Source organism: Babylonia areolata, chromosome 25 (assembly GCF_041734735.1).
Source record: "Babylonia areolata isolate BAREFJ2019XMU chromosome 25, ASM4173473v1, whole genome shotgun sequence".
In the NCBI taxonomy this organism is placed as follows: Eukaryota; Metazoa; Mollusca; class Gastropoda; order Neogastropoda; family Buccinidae; genus Babylonia; species Babylonia areolata.
The window spans coordinates 16,556,546-16,583,212 of NC_134900.1; the positions used below are offsets into that span (position 1 = coordinate 16,556,546).

Sequence of the window (26,667 nt, forward strand, 5' to 3'; positions counted from 1 at the left end):
AAGTGGAATGTTGGTGTTGCGGTCGTTGAGATGAGAGCAAGCTTTTTAGTGTCTTTTTTTGTGATTCTGTAAGTTATCAAACCCAGAACGTGATTCCTAATGCTCGCGTAAAGGTTCTGAAATTCAAGGGCTTTAGAACGTGTGTCTGTCTGCGTAACTTATTGGACTAAATCTATTGAATACAGCTCTATGTCTTCGTTGCCTGTTAGTGAGATCCGTGAGAAATCGCGAGATTTGAAAGCTGTCGTCGTTGACAGTCCACTGGATTCACGTCTGAGCAAAAACGCCGAGATGGGGAACGCAAAGGGAAATGGTGGACAGGGTTTGTATTTATCTTTTCTCGTTACCTTCCTTTATTCAGAATCTTCTCCCTTTTGTGTGGTCCAGTTTTGACACGTTTTGCTAACCTGTCTACTAGTACCCACTGGACAAGCACTCACAACCAGCGTTATCTTGATACACGTGCATGATGGCAACGTCTACCCTTCCCTTTTCATATCGTGTTGCCTGTGTAGAGTGTGAGACAGGGGTAATTAATTGTATTGGAAGACAGACGGAAACCGTGTCTCCTACCAACACTTACACAATTATCTCAGTGCATCATGTCAAACAATGTCAAGAGATCCTCACCAGTTTTCTTGCCAACACTGATCAGTGGGGAGTGTTTCAACTGGGATTGTCAAGGCATTCATTTCATATCCGCTTCAGTTTTTATACTTTCAGCAGACATTGAATGAACGCTTGTAAAATGTATTTTGTATGATATATATTGATAGTCCTACTTATACTATAGTCCTGTCAGACTTAACCATCAGAGCAACAGAGGAGGCACTATATGATTTTTTTTTTTTTAAATATATATTATATGCATATATCTATGATAGTCATGTCTGACTGTTACCACCAGAACAGCAGAGGACGTATCTGCTGTCCTGACTATCTGGGTTAGAATTTGATTATAGTAGAGAGTGTCTTGCCCAGTTTACATCCTCATCCCCACTCCTTGGCCAAGGGTGTTTTAGGACAGTCGGCAGTCGGATGGTTTCCAAAGGCCGACTAGTCCCCAAGACTGCAGTGCTAAGAGCCAATGCAATCATGCCCCCCAATTTTATAGTCTTTCACAAAAGACTGAGCTGTAAATGACTTTCCATTGCAGTGAAGATACCACTGATTATAGTTTTATATAGAGCTCTGTCAGTTCGCTGTTGGCCCAACTGTAAGTTTATGTCAGTCTGTGATATAAGCTGAGCATTGGGCCAAAGCAGTAGCTGTCCTGACAATTTGGGCTATAATTTGATTAATTGAGAGTATCTTGCCCAAGTTACATCCTCAATCTCTTGGCCATGACGGCTTTAGTTTAGGACAGTCAGCACTGGAATGGTTCCCAAAGGCTAACTAGCCCCCAGAGCTGCTGCAGTGAGAGTGGGTGCAATCTTGCCTCCTACTGTTCTTGTTTGACTTAACAGATCTATAGTCTAGGCTCACAAAAGATGAAACTGTAAAAAAAAGTGTAATGAATTCCCATTACAGTGGGGGGAAAAACATTGGTCAAACACTGATACAGATTTCACTCTGCTGTTGGCCCAACTGTTAGGGTGAAACTGAATGAATTCCCATTGATTAAAGTGGAAAAAAACATTGTTCATACAGCCTTCACTCTGTTGTTGGCCCAACTGTAAGCTCATTACAGTCTCTCATAAAGTTACATATCACATGTTTGTTGTATTTGTAGTAGTACTAGTACTGTAGCACTTGGTTAGTTGGTAATAATAGCATAGAGATTGCAGTATACTCTTAAGCTTTCAGCGTGTAGGCTTTATACTAGTATTTGCCATTTCTCAAGTTCTTGTGTTCAGATATTGAATTTATATTATCAAAGTTTCTAAGTTCTAACCCAAATTTGGCTATCTTCTGAAACTTTTTTTTAAATGTAGCCAAGTGCTCAGGCGGCAACAAATAACTGTTCACACACCAGCTGTTTAGCAGATAGCATTTTATACTTGACCAATGGAGATTAACTGGTGCTCTGACACTGACACAAGGCCGTTAAAATTTTGAACAAAGCCCATTCTAAACTAATGCTCCAAACATTTATTAAACTAAATCTGTGTATCATTCACTGCCAGATTATGTCTGTAAGTGTTGTTCTTACACACACACTAAAAAAAGTTTAATGTGTTAGAAGCATAGTTGATTTCAGTTTAATCGTTCGTTAGTGTAGGGATTTCAACTGACGCTAAGCTTACGTCATTTCGTCTTTTCATCACATATAATGCTACAGTTTACAATTCTATATGTGACTGCTGTTGGAAACTAAAACCACACTATTATATTGATTGGATGAGAATAGATCAGGCATTTAGAAGATGCAAAGCCAATTTTCATTGTGGACACTTGACGACAATCACTCCACAACTAGCATCGATTGATGGCTTGGGCCCAGTTGAAAATTGTTTCCAACACACCGTATTTGATTACATATCTCTTTTGTTGGATCAGTAAACTACAACTATTTTATACTTGCAGAATTGTCGCAATTCCCTCTTTAAATCTATACCATTTGTGTTTGCCTACATTAAACTGATTTAACGCATTTTGTAATTTTCAGCAATGATCTTGCTAAAACTGACCAGTTCCAGGTGACTTAAATTAAGATCATATTGAATAATGAAAACTTCATTTTGTACTCATTAGAAAGGTTGTGTTGAGCTCTTTCTTTTGCGACTGATCCGCTGTAAATCAGTTCAGGAATCATTTAGTATTTAGAATTCTACCAGACACCATGCAACAAACACAGATTATTGAAATATCTAGCCAAATAGGCTTGATTTCCTCGCAGCAGTAGAGTGCTGGCTGAGTAGTTTGCATGGCTCCCATAAATAGTTAAAGCATGTGATAACTTGTCACTTTCACCTGAGCCTCTTTGTGGCTGTAGCCTGCTCTCTCTCTCTCTCTCTCTCTCTCTCTCTGTCGCTGTGTTGTCAAAGAGGCCAGCATTTGATCATCACCTCTGCACTGTCTTATCTTCTCATCTTCTTAATGTCTTCTTGTCTTGTCATCTTCTTTTCTTCTTCTCATCTTATAACTATTGTATAATAAAACAATAGGAAAACCCTTTGTGACTGGCCTCTGTATGTCCTTGGCCAGTGCATGGATCTTTTCTATCCTTTCACCTTCAAGAATCATGCTCTTTAATTCAGTAATTCTTTTGTATGCCCTTTATAATATATATATATATATATATATATATATATATATATATATATAATATACCACTCTGTTCACGGTCGGTTACAAAAGTGGCGTTGCTGACAGGATTTTGATCCACAACAAGATTGACCCCCTCAAATAGTCCTTTTAATTTCTTTAATCATTTACTCCCATTATGAAAATTCATGAATAAACAACCTCCCACCCACTCATTACTTTATTGCATATCAAACAAATTTATTTAAATTGATAGTTGAATTTTGTGCATTTTCAACCTTCAAAGAAAAAAAAATCATATATATGTATATATATAATTAAAAAAAAAAAAAAAATTATTATTATGCTGTAGTGCTGTTTGAATAATCTTTCCATCTGAGTTACTTTTCACAAAACACTAACAGTGAAGTGATTTGAAACAGTTACTTTTACTTTTAGTCTTTTTAGTGCTGTTTGAATATTCTTTCCATGTGGATTAATAAAGCGTTTTTGAATTGAATTGAATTGGGTGACTTATCTCTAAACGGCTAACAGTAACAGTAAGAGTAAGAACCATTTCTCATTTTTCTGAGTCATTTTAACCACCACCACCCTCACCCCCCACCCCCCACCCCTCCCTGGCAACATTTTGTTTGTGTGTATGTGCAGAAATTACATCAATGGATGTTGCAGTGATTCATTTGTTGGCTGCAGTTTGTATATTATTTAGATCTGGGATCTATAGCTGAAATACCAAAGATTCATCTCCATTACCAGCAGAAAATGTTTTATACCAGATTTTATGCTTGTGGGAAACACTGTTCTTTCTATTGTATATTTATCTTCCATTAAAAAGAAGTTAATATTAACCCCTGCTGAACAGTGACACATTGGTGATTCCTGCACTGTTTTGGGGATTTGTAAACTTTTTTTTTCAGCTTAAGGGAGGGCTTTGCCCCCCAGGCCTCCCATGGAGGTGTAACCTTTCCTTAACATCAGGAATTTTGCAGCATTTTCAGCTATTCACTAGCTTCAGGGAGGTTATTTAAAAAATCACAAAAATGTACTTATTTACAGTACATTCATTCATCCAACTGGATGTTATTTTTAATACATAAAAAAAGGCACTGGCACAAGGATAGAACTCTGTGGAAATTCACTCGTGACTTTGGTGCTCTGTGAGATGCCCCAAACAGGATGGTGATAATGAGTGAGCAATGTGAGTGAGCTGCTATGACCAATGTTTCTTTTATTGTATTAGTACTATACCCTTCTTCAGGTCCTTGAAAAGGCATCATGTGATACCCAGTTTGCGTGAATTATGTTTTGAGGGAATTGGAACACAATACTCTCATGAACAAGTAATTGTGCTTGAAGTTGATATATATAACGCGGTGGAGTTCAAGTGTTGAAAAAGCTATCTGAACGCGTTCAGCGTTTCAAGCGAGTCGGGCCAGAGGTAACAAGTATCACTAAAATTCACTTGTACATTCTTGATAAGACATGATGGTAAGTGGCTTCAGTACAAGTTACTTCATCCCCACAAATCAGTTTTGCATTAAAATTCATATATATTCCCATTTTAAGCTACTGGCAGCTCTGGTGAAGTGGTAAATGTCACACAAACAGACTGACCATGGGGATGCAGGTTTGGTCTCAATCAGATGCAAATATCATTGTCAGACTTTAGTATGCTATTGCAAAACCTTAGGGCTCAGGCCAGAAAAGTGTATTAAAAAAAAAAGAAGAAGAAAAAAAATCATGAAGAGTAGAAGACAGGAACTCACCATATTGAACTTGAAGTGAAAGGGAAAGTTGAAACTGAGATTAAGAGCAAGGCATGAATAACCACAGATTTGGGACAGATTTTCTATATTTTAAAAACAGATTTCCTATGTTTTAAAGATTCAATGATGAATTAGAAAGAGTGAAGTGATGATGGTGCTATTATTATAAGAAGTCCATATAGTTGGGGACTGTGACAAGGCTGTGCACTATCTTTATTTAGTTGGGGGCTGTGTGACATAGCAGTGCTCTATCTTGGTCTTCTTTCATGATATATCCTAGCATAAACAAGGTTTGAGAGATAAAGAAACACTGTGGAGTTTGTAAGCATATTTGAATAATTTTCTCGAACTAGCTATTGGAATGGATTTTTCTTATGTTTTTGCAGCCAGTGTGCAGAATGTATGTGGGATGAAGTGCCCCTGCTGTACTGATGTGTACTATACACTTGAACGCCAAACTTGAGAATCCCACACAAACTGACAAGAAATGAATAGCATGCAGTGCACAGTCAGCCATTGTTGGCTTTGAAAGGCTATCATCCATATGCTAGGGGAAGGAAGGGGAGCATGGAGAGGTGGTGTATGTACAGAAACAGCACATGAGAAAACTATAGTTTTTTTCAGCTGCCTTGCTGTACAGTGCCAAACGTAGTTCTACACACCTCAAGCTGTCATTGTGACCTTCCTCTTAAGCCTATGACTATGAGTATTACTTTTTACTACTTTTAGCCGTTGGAACTTTTGTTTTTTGAATTGCAACATTTACAAATAGGGAAGTTTTGTGACCCTCTCCACATACATTACATGAACAATTATCAGTTATATGATAGTGTGGCATCACAAGTGTTATCTCTAGATATTTGTGCATGGCAAGTAGTTCCAGTTACCTGAGTTAATTTTCCAGCTGGGACAGTTTGATTGGCAGTCATATTTTATAGTATTGATCCCCAGCTTGCTGACAAGATCTGTCGGTATTATAATTAAGTCTGAAGACTGCCTCGCCTGTATGGACTTGTTGAGAGATGGTCAGGTTTTGATGAAAGACAACTTGTACAAGAAGTTGAAGAAGCAGTGAATGCTTAGGTCAAAGCAGTAGTAATGATTATTGATGTTATCACTTTTGCTAAAAGAAAATGGTTTCAGAGTTGCTGATTTGTAGAAATAGTGGAAAGCACAGGATAATTAGGCTCTAGCTCAAATTATAAACTTAACTGGTTTCAAAGGTCTTGACAACTGGAGAAAAAAAAAAGGAAAAAAGTCATATGCAGAGTTTATGTTTTCCACAATTGATTTCCAGTTTCTTAGCTCATGAGTGAAAGTAGTTCAGGAAGACTTTAATTCAGGATTGGAACATTGAAAGTTCAAAATTGAAGTTCAAAAATGCATGTTTGTTAACAGTAACAAAAGTATACTGTATACAAATTACAGTGATACATACACTAACACAGATTAATAGATACACACCTTGTTCATATACACACTCTAAAATTGCATTCACACACAGACACACAGACTCATAGACACACACACACACACACACGCACACACGCACGCACGCACACACACACACACACACACACACACACACACACACACACACACACACGCACACACGCACGCACACACACATAACTACGAATGATGTGTGGAGTTTTCTGAGGTCATTAGCAAATAAGGGGTCAAAACAGTCATGTCATTCTGGTGGCCATGATAACAGTCCCATGGTGTCAGGTAATGGTCTGTTGAACAGCTTGTGCTGATGTAGTGTAAGATAATAAAAAAAAAATAAAAAAAAAATCAAATAATAAAATCAATATACTGTTGTGCCAGATGTCTCATGCAATCAACATGTTGAAAGTTTGTCAACAGCTGTCAAAGAACGAAATTATAGTAAATTTCACACATGTGCACACATATTTTTTTTATGATCTTTAAAGCTGTATGGGTGTCTTGGATCCATAGGCATATGAACTGATTTCAAAGGATTTGAGCTTTAATGGGACAAAAAACAAACCTAAATAAAACTGCTGCTAGCTGTATATAAAGACAAAGTTGCTGTGAATAATTTTGTGCAGGTTACAAAGTGTGTATCTCATTGTCTGTCTCTTTTTCAGTTTTTGCACTAAACGTCTGATCCATTTTCCTCGTACAGTATGATACAGTTATTGTCATAGAATAATGTAGTAGCACCAGCATTATGATTTTTTCTGTAATTGCTTATAATTTTATATTTACTGTTTAGTAACAATTGTGATTTTTCTGTAATTGCTTAAAATTCTGTAATTGATAACACCAGCATTCTTCTTTTTTTCTTTTCTTTTTTTAAATTTTTTTTTAAGAATTGTGATTTTTCTGTATAAAATTTGCGAGAAAGTTTGATTTTTGTGAAATACTTTTCAAGTTGAAAACAAATCCTTCACCATTGCTTATCTGTTGAAAACTGTCAGAGTGAAGAGAATAATATATTTTGCAGTCACACAGTTTTTAATCTGAAAGATAGCAAAGTGCACACATGATCTGAATCTAAAAGTTAACAAAGTCAAGTACGAACATGTTTAAAATATAAATAAAAAATAATGATAATGCTAAATTAATTTAAGAATGTTCAGATGATTTATCAAATAGTCACCACCCAGTCCATTCAGTTGGTTAGCAATAAGCTATGCAGTTCCTTGTTTGCATTAAGCTGTTGGTAAGATGGCCAGGCAAAAAAAGACCTATGACTGGTTTTTGTTATGCACTGGTGTGCCAGGGGGCAGCAGTTTACCCAGCAGTCTTGACTGGATGACACAGCAGGATTTTCATCAGCCTCTTCCTCCACTGCTGTATCTTTCTCAATTCTGTCACTGTTAGATGACTGACCCATGAAGACTCTCCCCTGATTGCGACTCTTGACCTGTGTTGCAGGAAAACAAACGCCAGAGTTTCTGAAGTTTGTGAGTCTGGTACTGCTGACCCTGCAGAACGCGGCCCTCATCCTGGTGATGCGCTATGTGCGAACGCGAGTGGGGGACATGTTCTTTGCCACGTCAGCAGTGGTGATGTCAGAGTTCTTCAAACTGCTGACCAGTCTCGCCATCATTCTGTATCAGGTAAGGTCTTGAATGTGTTGTGCACTGTGGTGTAATTTGATGATTTGTTTCAGAGGGGTCCAAGTGTTTGTGTTATATTATAAATACATGTAGATCTCTCTGTCTCTTCTCTCTTCTTCCTCATAGGAGGAAGGTGGTAGAATAGTTAAGACGTTCTTCTGCCAATACAGAGTCTTGAGTTATGGGTTCGAATCCCTCTCTCGCTCTTTCTCCGAAGTTTGGCTGGAAAATCAAACTGAGCATCTAGTTATTTTGATGAGACAATAAACCGAGGTCCCATGAGCAGCTAGTTGTTCACCAGGTTCACCCAAGTTTGTTGGTAGGGTGTCAATATATGGATGATGATAATATGTCTTGGGTAAAATGAATATGATAGCATATATATATATATATATATATATATATATATATATATATATATATATATATAATAATAATATATACACATATACATATAGATATATATACACACACACCTTCCACTGCATTTAACTCCGTTATAATACATTACTGTTTTTGAATGAGTTTACTTGAATTACTTGGCCGCTACAGACATGTTCAACAGGTGGGTTTTTTTTTCAATGTCTTTTGAATTTAGTTTGTAGACAAATATGTTTCCAAACCAGTGAGTGGAAGGAGTTGGAAACAGCATTGTAATAGTTATTTTGCAGTACTTGAACTACTTGTGACAAGAATGGGGAAACTGACCTTTAAAAAAGGGGGTTTTTTTGGCTCACGATTGTGTGTGAACAAAGTGAGTCTTTGTAATTACTTTGAGTTGTTTACCTGTGCGTATAAATGTGTTGTGTGTATGTCTGTCATATGTGACATTTGATTTTCTCTAGAAATAGTTTGCCTGTCAGCACCAAATTTGCATTAAACATAGAACAAAAAAAATCATACTTTTTTGTGTGTGTGCAGGAGAAACGTGTAGATCTGTGGTTGAAGCATCTGTATGAAAACATTGTGCTACAACCTATGGACTGTTTGAAGGTGTCGGTTCCTTCTTTTGTCTATGTGCTCCAGAACAACTTGCTCTACATTGCTGTGTCCAACTTGGAGGCGGCCACTTTCCAGGTAATCCTTTTCTTTCTTTCTTTTTTCCCCCCTAAGGTCTGTGCTTGAATGGGAGAAGAATTGGACAAATAACTTGCTGTGCAATCATTTGATTTATGCACACTTTGCTTTATTATATGTACAGAGGTGCCTTGTTCAGACATGCTAGTTGTCACATTTTGAGCATAGCAATAGCAAGCAATGCCTAGATTCAGAATGCTACATTAACTATACAAAAATGCTTTGAATTGTGTGAAATAAAGAAATGAATAATGAAACATATATTGGTAATAAATTGACACAAGAACGAGGGTATAATCAGTATGTGGCAATTGTGCCACATAACAATTAACCAATGAGAGTTTTTCTTTTATGGGCCAGAGCCAGTTAGCACTCAGTTTACATCTTATTTACTTTTCCATTTCTGGGAAAATATGTGTTTGGAGGTGCAGGTGCACATGAGGTGTCGACCTCTGATTCAGTGATCAAGGGCTGAGGCCCTGTTTCAGCATTGTGTTGCGTCCTTGGGAAAGGCATTCTGCACCCAACTTTCCTCACTCTACCCAGCAATGAATGGGTATCTGACTTTGGTTGTGGAAGTTTAAACTGTTTTGAGCCCTGGACACAGTGACTATGAACTCACTGCCCCATTGGCCATGGTTGTGGAAGTTTAAACTGTTTTGAGCCCTGGACACAGTGACTATGAACTCACTGCCCCATTGGCCATGAAAGACTATGGGGCCTTTAATCCTTTTTGAATGCATGTTTTCTGATCTGTTTCTCTCACCTCTGTGATAAAAAAAAAAAGCAGGTGGGGGATTCTTGTTATGGATTATCCAGCTAGAAGAGTGATAAAGTGAGGAAAAGGTTAAAACATAGATGGAATCTAACTGAACAGTTGCTAAGACAGTGATCTGCCTGTTGATGTGGACAGAACTGTCTTGCATTGGTGGAAATGTTCACACAAAACTTGGTTGATTGACAAAGACTTGTTTTCCTGTAATTAGCAAAGAACATAATTTGGATTGATCCTTGTAGTGCAACACAAAATTTCTTTGCTTTATTGCAATAGGCCTACTGATATGATTTCATGCTTAATCAGTTTAGTTTATCGAAAACAATTTCTGCCTTTCCATCCACCATTTGGAATGCAGTCAAGTGGAATGCCATGTTGGGTGTCCAACAGTTATTTTAGAGTTCTTGCTGTGAAATGTCTAGAAATGCAGAAAAAACTGGTGTTTCCATGTACAGACAGAAAAAAAGTGCATGATGACCATTAAATTACATATAATTTCCATATAATTTTCCATTTTTACTACTATACCAGTGTGTTACACTTCAAAGTTCCAATGTTCTGTCAGTGAATTGAAATTTGTGCTCTGAATATCGTTTATCAGTCCAATATTTCCTGATGACAACAGAGAACAAACATGTACAGTACAACTACAAATGTTAAAAATCTAAAAGAAAATTATTCCCAAACTTTGATTATACGCAACAGAACTTTCTGATTGATACCAATGTCAAGTCGCAATTTGCACAGAGAGAGAGAAAACACCAGTGAAGGGAGGCAATCTATCAGACATTGCAGAGCATAATGCACCAACATGGGTTGTTTCCCGTTTGCTGTCTCCTGCATGTCAATGTTGGAAATGGGACACTTGTGATTCCTCAAACAGGCACACAGTAGTACAAAATGGAGGTCAGAAAAAAAGGACAGTATCAGAAGTGTCTGATCAATAAGAACAGAAAAAGTGCAACATCAAGATACAGATGGGTATTCAGACCTGCCAACTGCTCTATTTTGAGTGTAGCAAGCTATGCCTTGCTAGTGAATGTTTGCTATATATACACTAAAAATGCATTGCTGAAGCTGCAAAAATCAATACAGTCAAGAAAAATAATAACTGATAATGAAATAAAGATTATTACAGGAGTGAACTGGTGTCAAAAGGGGACAATCAGTGTTTGATATTATTGGCACATAATTATCAGGCAGTGGGATTTTTTTAAGGTGTTTTTGTGTGTGTGTGTTATTAGCACTTGCCAAAACGTTTCAGTGATGTTGGCATTTTGTTTTCTTAAGTGTTCATGGACTGCAGCTCCCACTTTAACTCACATCATTGTACAAGTGGGCTAAAGTACATGATAATTTTCCCCCACCTTGTGGCAGCCATAATTTGTTTAAAGGGGCGGGAGTGAGGGGATGGGGTGCATGCCAGGCTAGGTATTGTTTCCATAATCCGTCAAACACTGACATGGATTACAGTTCTTAAATGTGTGCATTGGATCTGTGTGCATATAAACATCAAGGGGATTCAGGCACTAGAGGGTCTGCTTGTCAGTTGACCCGAGAGATCGGAATAGTCTCCACTCTTAGCTCCGTACGTGCCATGACTGAGAAAGTGAGATTTGAACCCAGAACCCTCAGATTGATTTGAAAGTCCAGCATTTAAACCATTCAGTTGTTAATTGGTATCATGATAGTTACTACAATTGTTCTTTTGTTTTTTTAACAGTTTGTTGTTTATATGTTTTGGTAGAACACAGCCCACTCTTTATTAAAGGTGTCCATCTCTTCAGTATTGAAATTTGTTACATGTTTCCTTTATTCTTTTCAGGTGACGTACCAGCTGAAAATCCTGACGACAGCCATTTTTTCGGTGGTGATGCTGCGTAGACAGCTGGCAGGCCTGCAGTGGGTGTCCCTGGTCATCCTGTTCGCCGGTGTGTCCATCGTGCAGCTCCAGTCCACAGGAAGTGATAGCAGCAAGAAGTCTACCACTGAAGTGGAGCAGAACCCTGTGAAAGGCTTGGTGGCTGTGTGCATCTCTTGTGTACTGTCGGGCTTTGCTGGGGTCTACTTTGAGAAGATTCTGAAGGGCACCAGCCAGTCGGTGTGGCTTCGTAATGTTCAGCTTGGGTCACTGGGCGTGGTCATTGGCCTCATCAGCGTCTTTCTGCAGAACGGACAGGCTGTGTCAGAGAAAGGGTTCCTCTTTGGCTTTGACTACGTTGTGTGGATCGTGGTTTTCCTGCAGTCGTTCGGCGGTCTGGTGGTGGCCGTGGTGGTCAAGTATGCCGACAACATCCTCAAAGGCTTTGCCACATCAGCCGCCATCATCCTGTCGTGTGTTGCATCCATGTACTTCTTCGATTTCCACCTTACCTTGCAGTTCAGTTTTGGGGCCAGTCTTGTCATGTTGGCAGTGTACATGTATAGCCGTTTTGCTCCATCTCCTCAGCCTCTTGCCACACCAAAGCCAGGGAGTACAAGGGTTGTATAGTTGGAATCAGTAGTATGTACATACATATGTTGATACTAATGACAGTTTGTTGATCTGATCACTGGTGGAATGTTCACAGCTGCTGGTCTGTCTCCTGGGTTATGTTGATATCATGGTTAAAAGCACTTGGGTTTTTGTGGTATGGCGGTGTATCATTTTGATCCCAGTCAGTTATCCTTGTAGTGAGTGAACCTGTTGTGTTGTAAATTTGCATTTAACTTAAACTAGATTTTCTGAGGGGACAGGAAGTGATAGCATTAAAATGTTCATAGACTTTATAAATGACCAAAATTGTGACATTATAGATCTTGTCCCCTCAGGAAATGAAACTACTGCATGACTTAGATGGAGGGCATCGTTGGTAAGATTATTTAGATGACTGTTTTTGTTAAGGGTTTGTTAAGGAGTGATGAGACATCTCCAGAGATACCTCTAGATCAGTTGTATAGTTCTGTTGAGTGGTTGTGTATAGGGATCACAGTGGAAGTGTTTAGAACTGGATTTCAGTTGAATTCTTCAGTTGTTGTAAGGTATGTGACGTCAGTTCCAAAAATTTTCTTCCATTTTGAGGCAGATCTTGCAAAAGATGATACATTTAGTGTGGGTGTGCTTGATTTGACAGCACAGAGGTATAGAATGTTCGATCGTTGTGGACTGGTGTTTGAGGGCACCATTTCTCAGTGACTGTTGATGATTGTGATTGTGGTGAACACTGGTTTTCTGTTACAGTTGGTCATTTGTGACTTCATCGGGGATTCCATGTATCAGTTGGGTGATTATGCATACACACAGAATGTCATATTGCATTGTGGTGATGGTGTGCACAAATGGAGGATTCTTGGTGTTGGTGACAGTTGATATGTACAGGGTCATGTCATGGCCTTGTTTTCTGTTAACTGTGCATATATGTGTTATGTGCATAGGAAATACTTGGTCGAAGAGAGTGATCATGTACACATGCAGGGGTTCATTGTACTTGTAGCCTGAATATCTGTAATCATAGACACATTAGTTTGGATTTTCTTTTTCTTTTTTTTTTCATAGATAGTAATTAATCTCTTAGGGTTGCATGTATAGACATGATTCAGTGCTACAGTTATGATTTACATGTACAAAGTGCGATGCTGTTTGTTCTGTTTCGCACACTGTCTCCCTTTTTTCTACAACCCTGATTCAACATCCTGTACAATGAAGTACAATTTTTGAAAGAAAAAATGTACACAATGACAGAAACTTTTCTTTTCTGCTGGACCATTTAACCCAAAGTTCTACGGTCTTTGGTATATAATGCGCTGAAAGGGGGTCAAGTGGCATTGTATGGAATGTGTTGGTCTGTGGTGAATTTTTTTTCAAAGAACTGACATGTCAGTTTCTTCCGGTCTGTCAGGTGAAAATAATCCACATTATGTTAATCATTAGTTTAGCTTTGCTGATAAACTTAAAGCAATAAACATGGAAACTGCAGAATTTGATTTTTAAACTGTATACCTTGTCTTTGAAAAAAAATGTACATGCACTCCAGCTTTACGCTTAACAGCATTAGCAATATGTTAATATTCAGAAGCAAGTATTGCACTATTCTAGGTCCCAGTTTAGTTCTTGTTATTTGTATGTGTTTAAGGCTCACCATGGAAAGGATATTGGCTGCATTTTAGCTGTGTGTCTTTGGACCAAGGAAAGACTTAAGTGTGGTGTGGAATGTGAGAGTCAAGTGTAGTGATTTTACCGAGCAAGATATTTCTCTTTCCTGTGTTTTGTATGTTTCCTAATGTGTTCATTCATTAGGATTTTTTTGGGCAAGATGTTATGTTGCTTTCAATAACAGTTTTGCTTTTATAGTTGTATTGGTTTTATGGTTGCGCATTGTGTTGTTTAATGAAATCTTTGGACAAGATGTGCAGCTCATGGGTGTTTTAATTATTTTCTGGTTATTTTCCTTCACTATTTTAATAGCCCCTTTTCTGTAAATTTCTCATGGAACACATATGTAAAAATGCTGATGCAGTTGAACAGGAAAGGTGTACATTTAAATTCCATACTATGCTCATGCTTCAGAACGTAAACACACAGTGTCTTTGGAATGCCTGCAAGTGACTTTTAAACTAATGAAGGTGACATTGCTGAGCAGTAAGGAATTCAGGATTGAGTAAGAAAGGGGGCAATTATCTTCAAACTCAATCAAAGGAATTGTTTTGCTCGAGAACCTACATATCACATGATAAAAGTATCATCAGATTAACGTTCAGCCATACTGGCTTATCACACATGCACATGCTTGCACACACTGCCAGTATGTTTTGCCACAAGTTGGTTGATGTATTGAGGGTGACTGCCTAAAGTTTATAGTTCAAATGATATCTTGGGAATGATCATCTAGTTATTTTTCACATGATATTTCCATGTTGTTTTTTTAAAGTTACATAGGCCATTTATTTTCATCCATGCAAACCAAACCACCATCCTTTCAGAAAATTGGTGGAAAGTGCAATTTTGGATTAAAAAGTAAACAGAGGTTGGGTTAAGGCTGTCAGATGTGTGTGTGTTTCATTTGTGTGTCATATTCGTTAGAAAGGCAAGGGCCGTGTGTGTGGATGTCAAATCTGTGTGGCTTGGGGTTGCCAAATGTAAATTCACAAGAAGCAAATCAAGTCTTGATGAACCTTTCATTCATCAATCATGGGTTTTCACTGTCCTCATTTCATTCCAAATATCAGTGACACATCACTTTGGGGATGCATTTTCTTGACATCATTTTTTGTGTAATTGTAAGCTTTTGTTCTCAAGTTATCACATTTTGTTCTTGTTGAATGATTTTGCCAGATCTTGTTAAAGTGATGAAATCCCTGTCCGTCCAGTTGTTTGGTTCCTTGTATCCATTTTAAGGAGTCTGAGTTGGGGGTTTGGGGGAGGTCTTTTTGATAGTTATTGACCTTTGAGTAAAACCAGTTATCAGTAAATTTTACATTTTTTGATGAGTTTTTAATTTGAACTTTACCATGCACAGAAGCATCAAAAGAGAATCCTGTAGATAGTAATAAGATTTGAATAATTGGACATAACTGGGTACCCTTAACATGTTTGTTGATTTGGCTTTGTACTTACTCAAGTTTCAATGTTTTGAAGAGTAGTGGGGACAGTTTCAGTCAGTAAAGAGCCACCATGTACCATTATATCCGGCCCATAAAAGAAAAAAAGTTACTTTTACCACATAAAATGGGCACACATATGATAAGCCAATTCTGAAAAAGTGAAAGTCTTCCATATTGATTGGTGCAAAAATGGCTCTGTTGATCCCAGGCATTCTTTTAGGAGTGATGACATTGTCTTCTGGAACTGGACCAGAATCAAGTTATTATTGTCTGCTTCTTGACACTGCCTTGTTAATCTGTTCTTCTGCTCTGTTGTATGCTTTTTCGTCAGTTGGTACAGCATTTCCATTTAGAAAACCTGCAGTTGAAGATGCACTCTTGTCAAGCCCCACTACCTGAACAAGTTCAAAAAGATTTGGAAAAAAAAAGAAGGAAGAAAAAAAAATATATATATATATATATTTTTTTTTAGTTGTGAAAGGTGGCACGAAGTGGAAGACAGAATCCAGTTTTCAGACACAGATAGGGTGCATAGAGAGGATAAAACCCAGGGTTCAAATTAGAGTTAAAAGCTTGCACCTCATGGGCCGGAAATAATTGTACATTTTGGAGTGGGGGTGTAGAAGATAAATTTTGTCTGCCTGTGAGTGTTTTAAGCATGTAACTTTTTGTTAGTCTTGCTTACGTGCTTATCTTTTTTCTTTCCATTTAGAATGGTAATGAAAACTGAAATACAATCTCTTGAAACATAATGTGATTAATGGTATGCTCACATCAAACTTACAGCGTCTTGATGCTTAGAATTTGTTGTTTTTCAGTTCGCTATTTTTTGTATTGTTTATTTGTTGTCAGACTTTCAGCTTTTTATCAAACTGTTTGAGAGCATCTCTGCTTTGTCAGCTTCCTGCTTTGTCAGCTTCCATGACCCCCTCTGCCCCCCCAGCCCCTCCCCCCAAAAAAGACCCGGTTATTTTCAGTGGTGATGTATGAAACAGCTTGTGGGGGTGGTGTTCATAACTGATCATGGCTTTTGTTGTCATCTGGCAGTATGGGCTGTAAACAGAAAACAAACATGATCATGGTTTTATTTAACTTAAAAACATCTGGATATGAAGTGGCTTTAATCTTCTAAAACTGATGCCTTTTTTTATTTTATTTCATCCTCATCTTTGTCCCTCTGCCACCCCCCTTGCCCCACCCACATTTTTGTGTGTGTTTTTTTGCTGGTTGTTGATTTATACTTTGGCTTGACCAAATTGTGGGGTTCTCCTGCTGGTTTCACTTGGTGTGATATTGATGTTTGGGTTCGTTTTGTTTTTTTCTTTGTCTCCACCCATTCTCCGTCTCTTTCTGAGTCTCTCTCTGACACCTCCCTACTTTGTTTCATTTGTTGTTCCCATGCTCATTGGTTGATTTTAATCATTTATTTTATAAACCTTTCTTTTTTTTACTTTTTTTTTCCAGTTTCATCTTATTCTTGTGTTAATGTCTTTTGTTTTTTTTTTTTTTACTTTTCTTTTCACCACTCCCACCTCTTGACTATCATCTATTTTAATGCAGGGTTGGAAAGAGTGATTTCTAGGTTGTGTTGTGTTATATGATTGGTGCTTGTTCAGAGAAGGTTTTTGTCATGAGAATATGCATAATAGTTAATACTTTTTTCTTTCTTCATTGTTGATTTTGTCCATTTAGATTTTTCCTTTTGTTTTCATGATCTGCAGCCCCCACACTTAAGTCAGTGAGTGGCTTTATACATCCATGACTGTTTTTAATTGTTTGTTTTTTTTACCCTACTTTGCTGTCTTAATGATTTCTAATATCACTTACAGAGAAAAGACGTTAAACTAAAGAACGAACATGATTTCAGGAGAGACTTTGCAGGGTATGTTTGTGTTTCTATTTCCCACAGAATGCCAACATGGAATTGCAGTATTTTTAATGTGCATATTTCATCTGCATGTCTTTTTACATGAAGGGGATCAAAGCACAAGTAGATTGCCACATTTGCTGATCTGGGAGATTAGAGGGGGGGGGGGGGGGGGGAGTCTCCACCTGTACTGCTAGGTGCTGATACCTGCCAGGTGGGATCAAACCCACGACCCTCAGGGTGAAACTCGGATGCTTTTGCACTCATTCATTATAGGAAGCAAGGGAGTGAAAAACTGCAGTATGCACAGCCACTCAGGCTGCCTTTTTAAAGAAAGTTTCCAACCAGAAAACATCATTACTGATCTTCACAAGAATGAGCCACAAACCATGAGTGGCATGAGATACATTGACAAAAGAAAAAAAAAGAAAGAAAAAAAAAGAAAGGATTGATAAACAAGTGAAAAGATAATCAAGGATAGGGTACGAAAGAAAATACAAAGCATTCCATATTTTCTCAGGTTTTCTGGAGCCTTCTCTGTGAGTTCATTGTTTATGTGTGTGGAGCCACCAAGATAGTGACACAAAACACTGGGATAGATATGACATGTATGACATGAATGTGAATGTTTTTTGAGAGGGAGAGAAAATAGAATAAACTCTAGGAAAGTGGCTGGCCTTTCTGTAGGCTTCCTTGCCAGTAGGGCACGTACTTCCATTTGTGGGTTTAGAACAACTACCTGTTTCTGGTTTTTGTTTTAAAATTAATTGGCAAGAGATAGATCAGAATCATAACTTTTCTGATTAGGATCATAACTGTTCTCTGTGTCTTTTGATGTTAATGTTGGCAAGTGACATCCAGTAGAATAGCTGGCATCTTAGACACAGCCTGTCTTGTCAGTCATAAGAATTTAAATGATGTATTGGAATATGTTGTTAATTTTGTTTGTGTGTGTGTGTTATACAGGCTGGGGAACTCTCAGCAGATCAGTTATTTTCAGCGGAAAAGAAGTTGATTTCAGAGGGGGCAAAAAAAAAAAAAAAAAATTGATGAGCATGTTTTTTTTGTTTTTTTGTTTTGTTTGTTTGTTGTTTTTTTTTGTTTTTTTGTCCAGTTAGTTTCAAGCCCAGTTCAGTTTTTTGTTTTGAGCCTGGTTCAGTTTTTCAACTATACCGTGATGTCATTTTTGCTTAAGCTGCCATCTTGTAATTTTCAAAAGCATTGTTTGAGCTTTCAGGAGAGGATCCAAAAGCCTCTAACAATCACTTTTTTCCCTGCACCACACTAGGGGCCTAAGGCAGCCCCTGGACCCTGGCCGATTTTCAGAGGAAACTCTCCTGGACAATTCCCCAGCCTGGTTATATATGTGATGACTTGGATATGAGGTGGAAATCGATGGGTGTGTTGACAGGGAATTATCCCAACATTTCACTGTTTTTTGTCTGATAGTTGTGAACGCTGCCAGCAGTGCATTTTGCTGGACTTGCCAGCAAAACAATCAGTAAAAACTGAAATCCATGAAGCAACCCATCATTGTTTCTCACTTCAGTTACCTTATATTTTGCATCATTTTATTTAAATGATCACGGAGCAAACTGTTCGTGACATTGTGTGATAACTTTTTCCCCTGTTTTCAACAATCCAGAGTTGAAAATAAGAATTGTTTTTAAAACAGTTAAGGGGGGGAGGGAGGGGGATGGGGGGCTGTGGCCAGTTTGCTAGTGACCCCCCTCATTTTTATTTTTTATGTTAAGACATAAATGGTTTCCAAACTTAGGGCGTATGTCACCGATTGATTTGATAATAGTTTTCCTTGACTGTTGAAAGGGGGGAGAAAAATAAACTCAGTTCTAAAATGTTTCGGTATGTATTCGTGTAAACCAGGGTTCTATAAGGCAGATCAGAGTGATCTTTTTACGTCATTTATACTGTTTTGCTTTGAATTCATTTTTGTTTGATCATGTATGTGGAAAGGTAACGTGAGGAAATCAAAAGTTACTGTATATACTGATGGGCTTTGGGAGGGCAGTGGATTTGGAGTGTACACGGTAAATGAAAAAGAATATTCTTGTATGGGTAAAGTAGAGGGGCGGAAAAAATGCGTTTGAAGTGGGTGGTTAAAAAAAGAAAAAGCACATGAAAGTCAAAATGATTTAATTTTTATTTGTGTGTATGGACATCTAAAATTAAATCATGTTGAGAGCAGAACCTCATGGCAAGGGAAATAATTGCATGTTCAACCCATCTGGTTATTTTTCATTGGCTGACAGTGTATTTAAAGCACTGATATGACCTCTGCAACAAATAAGCTATAAGAAAAATTCCTTAGCCCGAGGAAAATGTTAAGCAGCTTTTGATTTTCTGTTTGTTTAAAAAAAAAAGAAAAAGAAAAAAAGCTTTCCTGTTTAGATTGCATTTACTGTTGTTTAAGTTGAATTTACTGTAGGTTAGTTACCTTTCCCTGTGTGTGCGTGTGTATATATATATATATATATTTTTTTTATTTTTTTTATTTTTAACATAGTTATTTCTGTTCTCGTTGGCTTCTTCTTATTGGCTGACAGTGAAATGAACTGGTCATTTCCATTGGCTCAATTTCAGGTATGTAAGGAAGCACACCAGGAGGGACGGAGGTTGGTAATTGTTTATGGCGCATTTGTTTGTGTCTTTAAAAAACAGAGGGCAAGGTTTGTCTGTGTGCAGAGGGCGAGGTTTGTCTGTGGTGTGGAAAAAGTCGCGGATAGCAATCACATGTGGGGATAAGGCATTTTATTGTTTAACAGTTGGTTAAGTGTGTTGCAAGATTTTAGCGAGGCCTAGAAATTTGGTGGCAGGTAACAAGTATTAAGTTCTCAGAAATCACATAAAGCAATCTGGGCTTTACGCCTGCCTCCTCCTCCCCCCGCACCCACTTAGCCCAGGAACCATATTTCCTTATTTACCCGAAATTGTTAAAATCAGCCAATGAAAATGTGCAAGAGTTGTGTCAGCCAATGAAATGGACATGAGCACAACTCGCCTGATTATGTATGCAGCACATGCAAATCAAGAAATTCATGAGTGTTGAGAAGTGAGAAAACATTTTATGCAACCCCCCTCTGTGGAAAATGTTCTCATTGGCTTACAGAGAAATGTAATGTGCATTCCCATTGGCTGACAATTCCTAATTTTCATTGTTGTTTTTCTCCCCTCTCTCTAATAATAAGGAAGCAAACTAAAGCACATATTTGGGTGGGTGGTGGATTATGGATGGCTTACAGCAATCTTCTGCATTTTGACTTTGAATGTGTATTTTTCATTGTCAGCCAGTGAGAAGACACCAGCAGATGTGCATTGACAAGCCAGCACAATGTTTGTGTTAAGTAAGTTTATTTCTTTACATTTATGTGGGAATGACAACTATTCACCAGCATACCTGACAGACTTGTTAATTCATGTAAAATATTGACTATACCCCTCCATAACACTTAGCAATTCAAGCACAATTTTGACAACACCCTCTGTCCCTGAGAATTTGACTAAGCAATTAAAGGAAAATAATTGTATCCATCCATCACTAAAATCTAACTTGGCAATTCAAGCAAAACATTGACTATACTCCCTTCCTTATTTAAATAATTCACCATACATTTCACAACCATATTTCCATTCATGTGAAGCACTTGATGGAACACCTTGACAAGTTTACCATACTGTGGGTTTGTTTTCCCATTGGTCATAGGAGGTTACATCATGAAAAAAAAAAAGAATGATGGAATCGCCCCACAAATGAAAAACAACAAAAAACACTTAATAATACAACAATACTGTCAGATGTCTTATTCTCTCCTTTCCACCAAACTTGCATGTTTTCTTGTGGGTAACGAAGTTTTTATCAGCATTTAAAAATACTAATGTTGATGCTGGTACAAGGTTAAAGTAAAATATTGTCTTCCATTCTTTTTCTCTCACACACCTATCTTCTTTCTCTCTTTTACTTAGGATACCAGGAATAAGTTCGGTATCTTTTGTCTCTTTCTTCTGAGGGGTGGATGGGAAGCAGGTAGACTCCCAGCTTTAAATGTTTTTTTTCTCTGTGAATGCTGAATGCAAGTGTTTTATCTCCTCCCCACAACCAGTCTCCAGCTCTTGCTTTTTCATGAGCCAAAAGTGGACACTTACACCATGCTGTGTTTATTTCTGCATCCCTCTCCTCCACCTTTCAGTTTTTGTTGGGTTTTTCCTTTCTTCTCTGTCCTCCCCAATATTTTGTTTTCCAATGGACGACATTGGTTTTCCCTTCCCCACTTCCCATCAGTTGTTTTCTGTGATATATTTCTTTCTCGTACATTGGCACCGTGGAGACATTGGGTCAGAAGCTTTTATCATTATGATTTTTATTATTTTCATTTAAAAGAATTTCCCATCTCCTGTGTTATGCTTGCGTGTGCTTGTAAATCTATGCAAGAGGTGTATAACAGTATTTAACCTTTATGAATGCATATAATTTTGTTTCTTTATGAAGAAAATGGAAGAAAAGTTTGCTTGTACCTTCGAGACTAAAAAGGTTGGGTACACTGTGACATGACAAATTGTGTTAAATCATAGTGGATATGTTGGTGGTGTTCGTGAGTCGTACAGAGTGGGTGGCTATGTTTCAGTGGAACATAAATAAAAATGGTGAAACAATACAAAAGTGGTTGTTGGGACATACCATTTGTGTGATTGTGTGTTTCCCTCCTGCAGAATGTTCATACACTGGCTGCTGGGACATATTTGTGTGGTTTTGCATTTCCCTCCTGGCAAGTGCACACAAACTCGTACATGATAATAGACCCAATGTGTCAGGACCCTCTGCCCCCACCCCTCCCACATTTTTGTATATATATGTTCCTTGTGCATTTTTAACTCGGACACAACATTCCTTTTGCTGTATCATACACAAGGATACTCTCTCCTTACTTTTCTCCTCTGTCTTTACCCCCATTTCTATCCCTCTTGAAGCAACAAGATCGCAGTTCAGCCGTATACACTGTTACAACTGTACAGATTCTGACAAAATTGTCAGCTTTACCTGTTCAGTGCCAGAGAATACAGTAAAAAGGAGAAAGTGCTCTCCCCTTGCCAGTGAGTGAGGATACAGGGGTAATTTTATTATTTTTTTTTTTCTAACCTAGCACAAAAACTATTAACAGGCACAGAAAGACAAAATATATTTTGTGATGGATGGAAAAGAATGAGGATCGTGAATCAAGCTTACGTTCCAATTATTTTCATTGCAGAGAACATTTGAAAGTAGAGATAATAAATTTTTGTGCATACAAAAAAGTATATTTCGACCTCTACAGACTGACATCTATAAAGAAAACCCACAAAATACAGTTGGACATGACATGCTTGTTGTCAGTTTACATTTGTAAATGAAAAAAAGAAAAAGAAAAAGAGGAATAAGTTTTGACAGTCACGCCTCATACAACAAGAAAGTGAATCATGTCCTAACAATAAAGCTGACAAAAAAATGTCAGTCATATAGTCAGAAAATGAACAGCCAAGCTCTGTGACATACAGAAGGGAAAGCTCTTTTCAGGTTGTGACTGGAATAACGGAAATGTCTCTGTGCATACCGCTGGTTTCCTACACACGTCAATCACCTACAGCCCATGTAAAAAACAACAACAACATAACATGTTCCCTGTTCTTTGTGCTTTCAACCCTGGGTTTTGCATAATATAGGGACTATTAACTAGAGCCATTCCACAGCAGTATTCAGTGAAAGCAACAGTTCACAGCCGATCAAGGCAACGCTCCCTTCCATACCCTCTGACCTATAACCTTTCGTCTGCATCACCCCTTTTCCTCTCCTCCACCACCTTCCCATACCACACACAGGCACTCTGCCCCTCCCAGTGTCAATTACGGTCACTTGCTTAACAATGCTGTCTGCTTCAATAGCTTGACTGAATAAGGGTCAAATGCTGAAATCAGTTTCATCACTGTTGTTGTAGTCTTCATGTTCTAATGAATCATCAGGCAGATCCATCTCTATTGTTGTAGAGAGAGAGAGAGGAGAAAACTGTTCTTCATATATTTTTAAACATTTTTTGTTGCCACGTACATTAGTTTTATTTCTACCTCATACTTCTTATGACATTTTACCACTGACCATGTCTTCTTTCCAGACAAACCGGACCAGAAGGTCAACAGACGTGATAAGCCAAACACCACAGCCATCATATTCATTACTTGAGGCAACAATAACAGAGCTTCCAGCCCCACCAACAGAAACCAGCGTGACCTTTTGCACCAAGATCCATCTCTGTTGATTTCCCTATCCACAACCTTTTGCACAGCCTGCAAAGTTGAAGTCTACTGATTGTGACCATTGTCTCTGCTTCTGATGGTTTATATCATTTCTACGTAGCAGGGAAACCCCTTTTCCATGAGTCTTCAACAAGGTCCAGTTAGCGTATGAGTAGTTAGTAAGAGGTGGCTAGGGGCGCCTCTCTGAAGGAAGCTAGGAATCCCAGAAGAGTGCCCCTCTGGGACTTGTTCCTGGTGCTGGATTTCATTCGAAAACAGCCCTTTGAGCCATTGGGGACTATTCCTTTTGACCTGCTCACTCTCAAGACCACTTTCCTTCTGTTGCTGGCCACGGGCCGTCGTAGAAGTGAGATTCATGGTCTTAGTGGTATGCCACAAGATCTAGCATTCCACAGAGATGGTTCCATCACTCTTCGTTTCCTTCCAGAGTTTCTGGCTAAGAACCAAGACCCCGAGGTCCCTTCCCCCTCTCTGAGGGTCAGCCCTTTGTCTGATATTCTTGCCCAAGATGATGAAGATAGGCATCTCTGCCCCGTTCGGTGCCTCAAATACTATTGGGATAGGTCTCGCCATAGGCGTTCTTCTCAGAGGCGCCTTCTCATCTCCCTCAATGAGAATTACAAGAAAGATATCGATGCAGGCACCATTTCCCGCTGGGTTTCCCAAGTCATTCGTAGAGCCTACTCTCATGCACACAAGGATATCAGTTGTCTTAATCCGAGAACACACGAAGTGCGGGCCATAGCTACTTCGGCTGCTTTCCAGCACTCGGTACCACTGCAGCATGTCTTGGAGGCAGCCTTCTGGCGGTCTGAGAATCCCTTCATCAACTTCTACCTCCGGGATTTCCGTATGACCAGGGCTGACGGTTCCAAGGGGATTTCCTTTGTCGCGGCTAACACTGCCGTCTCAGTTTCAAGGGCTCCCCATACGAACCAGTAGGCGTTGCCCTCCTCCATTTGCTTTAAATTCTGCATCAGTTTGACATGGTACAGTATATGACACCAAAAGGAGGAGTTTGTATTATACTCCATGTTTGGTGTTTACATATACTTACCATGTCAAACTCGAATGCCCGCCCGTCCGTCCCCGCGTCTCCGCCGTGGTTCTCATGGGGCATTTTCGTTCATGGCCACGGAATGATTCAGCGCTTATAGCTGTTAGAGGCGTTTGATTGGCTAAGAGCGGGCCAGACTAAGAGGGGCGTCTTTTCACTGTTAGCCGCGCGAAATTTGGCCAAACAGAGCAAACCATAGGCCTAGTTGGCATCAGTTTGACATGGTAAGTATATGTAAACACCAAACATGGAGTATAATACAAACTCCTCCTTTCTCCTGGCAAATGCTACTTTAAATTGTATCATTACACTACAGACACATCAAGTTTATTCAGTCTTACCAGCCGCCGTGGCGAAGTGGTTAGCGTCGCGGACTGACGGCTGGGAGGACGCGGGTTCGAATCCCAGCAGAGGTGGGTTTTCGGCCCGTGGCCGGCTCCTACCCAGAGTTGAGTGTGCAGTGGGCTTAAATGGGGAGACTGGGACCACACAGTCGAGTGTCATCCACTTCAAAGATGCGTCTTTGGATGTGTTGCTCTAATTACCTAACACTGCAAGTGTCTGTATCTCTCGGGCCTGGTTAACGCCGGGACATCATTATGACAGGAAGCGTAGAGTACAGCCTTGTCACGCAGTCCCAAACCAAAATGGACCTCCATAGCAACATCGTCATCGTCATCCTCCTCCTTCATCATCATCAATATAAACAAAACAGCCTCAAAGTCTGTGGCCTTTCATGCCCTGCTCTCATGGTGACCTCAGTTTCGATACCCCTCCACTTCCGTGCTTGGGGTGAGTCCTGTCAATGTTGTCAGTGTCGGCAGATTCATGGGGGGCTGTTGTTTGAGGGACGTGGTGGCGGTCTCCACTCTGGGAGGGACGTCGTTAGTAGGGGGCTTAGTAGGTGGTGTCCTAAGTACGTAAAATCAGAACAGGCACCACTGAACACCACCGAAGTGACTCAGCAGCAGTGCAAGGTCTCCTCTGGTGTGTGGCCTCCTGGCGACCTAACATCGATGGCTCCCTGTGGACTGCCGACGCTGGAACTGCGACGGACGAACCCGGGCGTGGCCATGTATGGGGGAATCTAAATGAGCGGCGTGGGAGTAATGCCACTGAAACGGTGCAGATGATTAGTGGGGCAGCAAAAAAAAAAAAAAAAAAGAAAAGAAAAAAAGTTTATCCAGTCTTTTTGTGCTCATCGAACCAAAGGATGAAGGGAAAAACTGGAACAGAATAAGTGAATGGCTTTGTGGCACGGGAAGAACTTAGTGCTGCCAGCTGACGACCTACAGGTACTGAACAGGATAAGTGTAAGTCAACACAAAAAGACCAATACATGGTAACCTGCCTCTTCTACCTGCCCTTATCCCTTGACGCTACTCTCTTACCTTTCCATTCTCTGTTCTTTTCCTGCCCACACAGCACGCGACGCTTTCTGTAACCAGGCACCTCGGACACTGCAGTGCCTTGACTCGCTCTGCAGCTCCTTCACCATCTGTCTGTGTCTGCCAGTGCTGTCAGGTGTCACCAGTCCATTTCACCTACAACAACAACAACAACAAAATCCAGCAATTATGGCTGTGCCAGTACTACATGGAACATTTTGCAATGCAAACATCAATATAAATAATTGTCATTTCTCAATAAAACGATACTTTAATAACCTGGAACTAATATCAACATTACGGTGTTGAAGTTTTGGTTTCCATATGAGGTTACAGGAGATGGGCCCACCTGGTTTAATCTTTACACACACACACACACACACACACACACACACACACACACACACACACACACACATCTTTATATATAAATTTCAGCATGAAAAAGTATGACAACTGAAAAACGTTAACTAGGAGTTCACAAAGAGGAAAAGTTCTCCTAATGTGTATTATGAAGATTCCTGTAATCTAAAAAAGAAAAAAGAAAAAAAAGAGCAA

General features: G+C 39.1%; 1 protein-coding gene and 1 long non-coding RNA gene across 2 annotated transcripts; one reads left to right on the forward strand and one right to left on the reverse strand.

The window, feature by feature from the left end:
• The first annotated feature begins 4 nt into the window (after positions 1-4).
• LOC143299770 (UDP-galactose translocator-like) lies at positions 5-19,853 on the forward strand. Its single transcript, XM_076613174.1, has 4 exons — positions 5-322; positions 7,881-8,065; positions 8,987-9,142; positions 11,743-19,853. The coding sequence occupies exons 1-4, from the start codon at positions 190-192 to the stop codon at positions 12,406-12,408; spliced, it is 1,140 nt and encodes a 379-aa protein (XP_076469289.1). The 5' UTR covers positions 5-189; the 3' UTR covers positions 12,409-19,853.
• Positions 16,080-26,261, reverse strand: LOC143299772 (uncharacterized). Its single transcript, XR_013057564.1, has 2 exons — positions 26,113-26,261; positions 16,080-16,550 (listed from the first exon to the last, which is right to left on the reverse strand). It is a non-coding gene; the product is annotated as an uncharacterized LOC143299772 (long non-coding RNA).
• Positions 26,262-26,667: the final 406 nt, after the last annotated feature.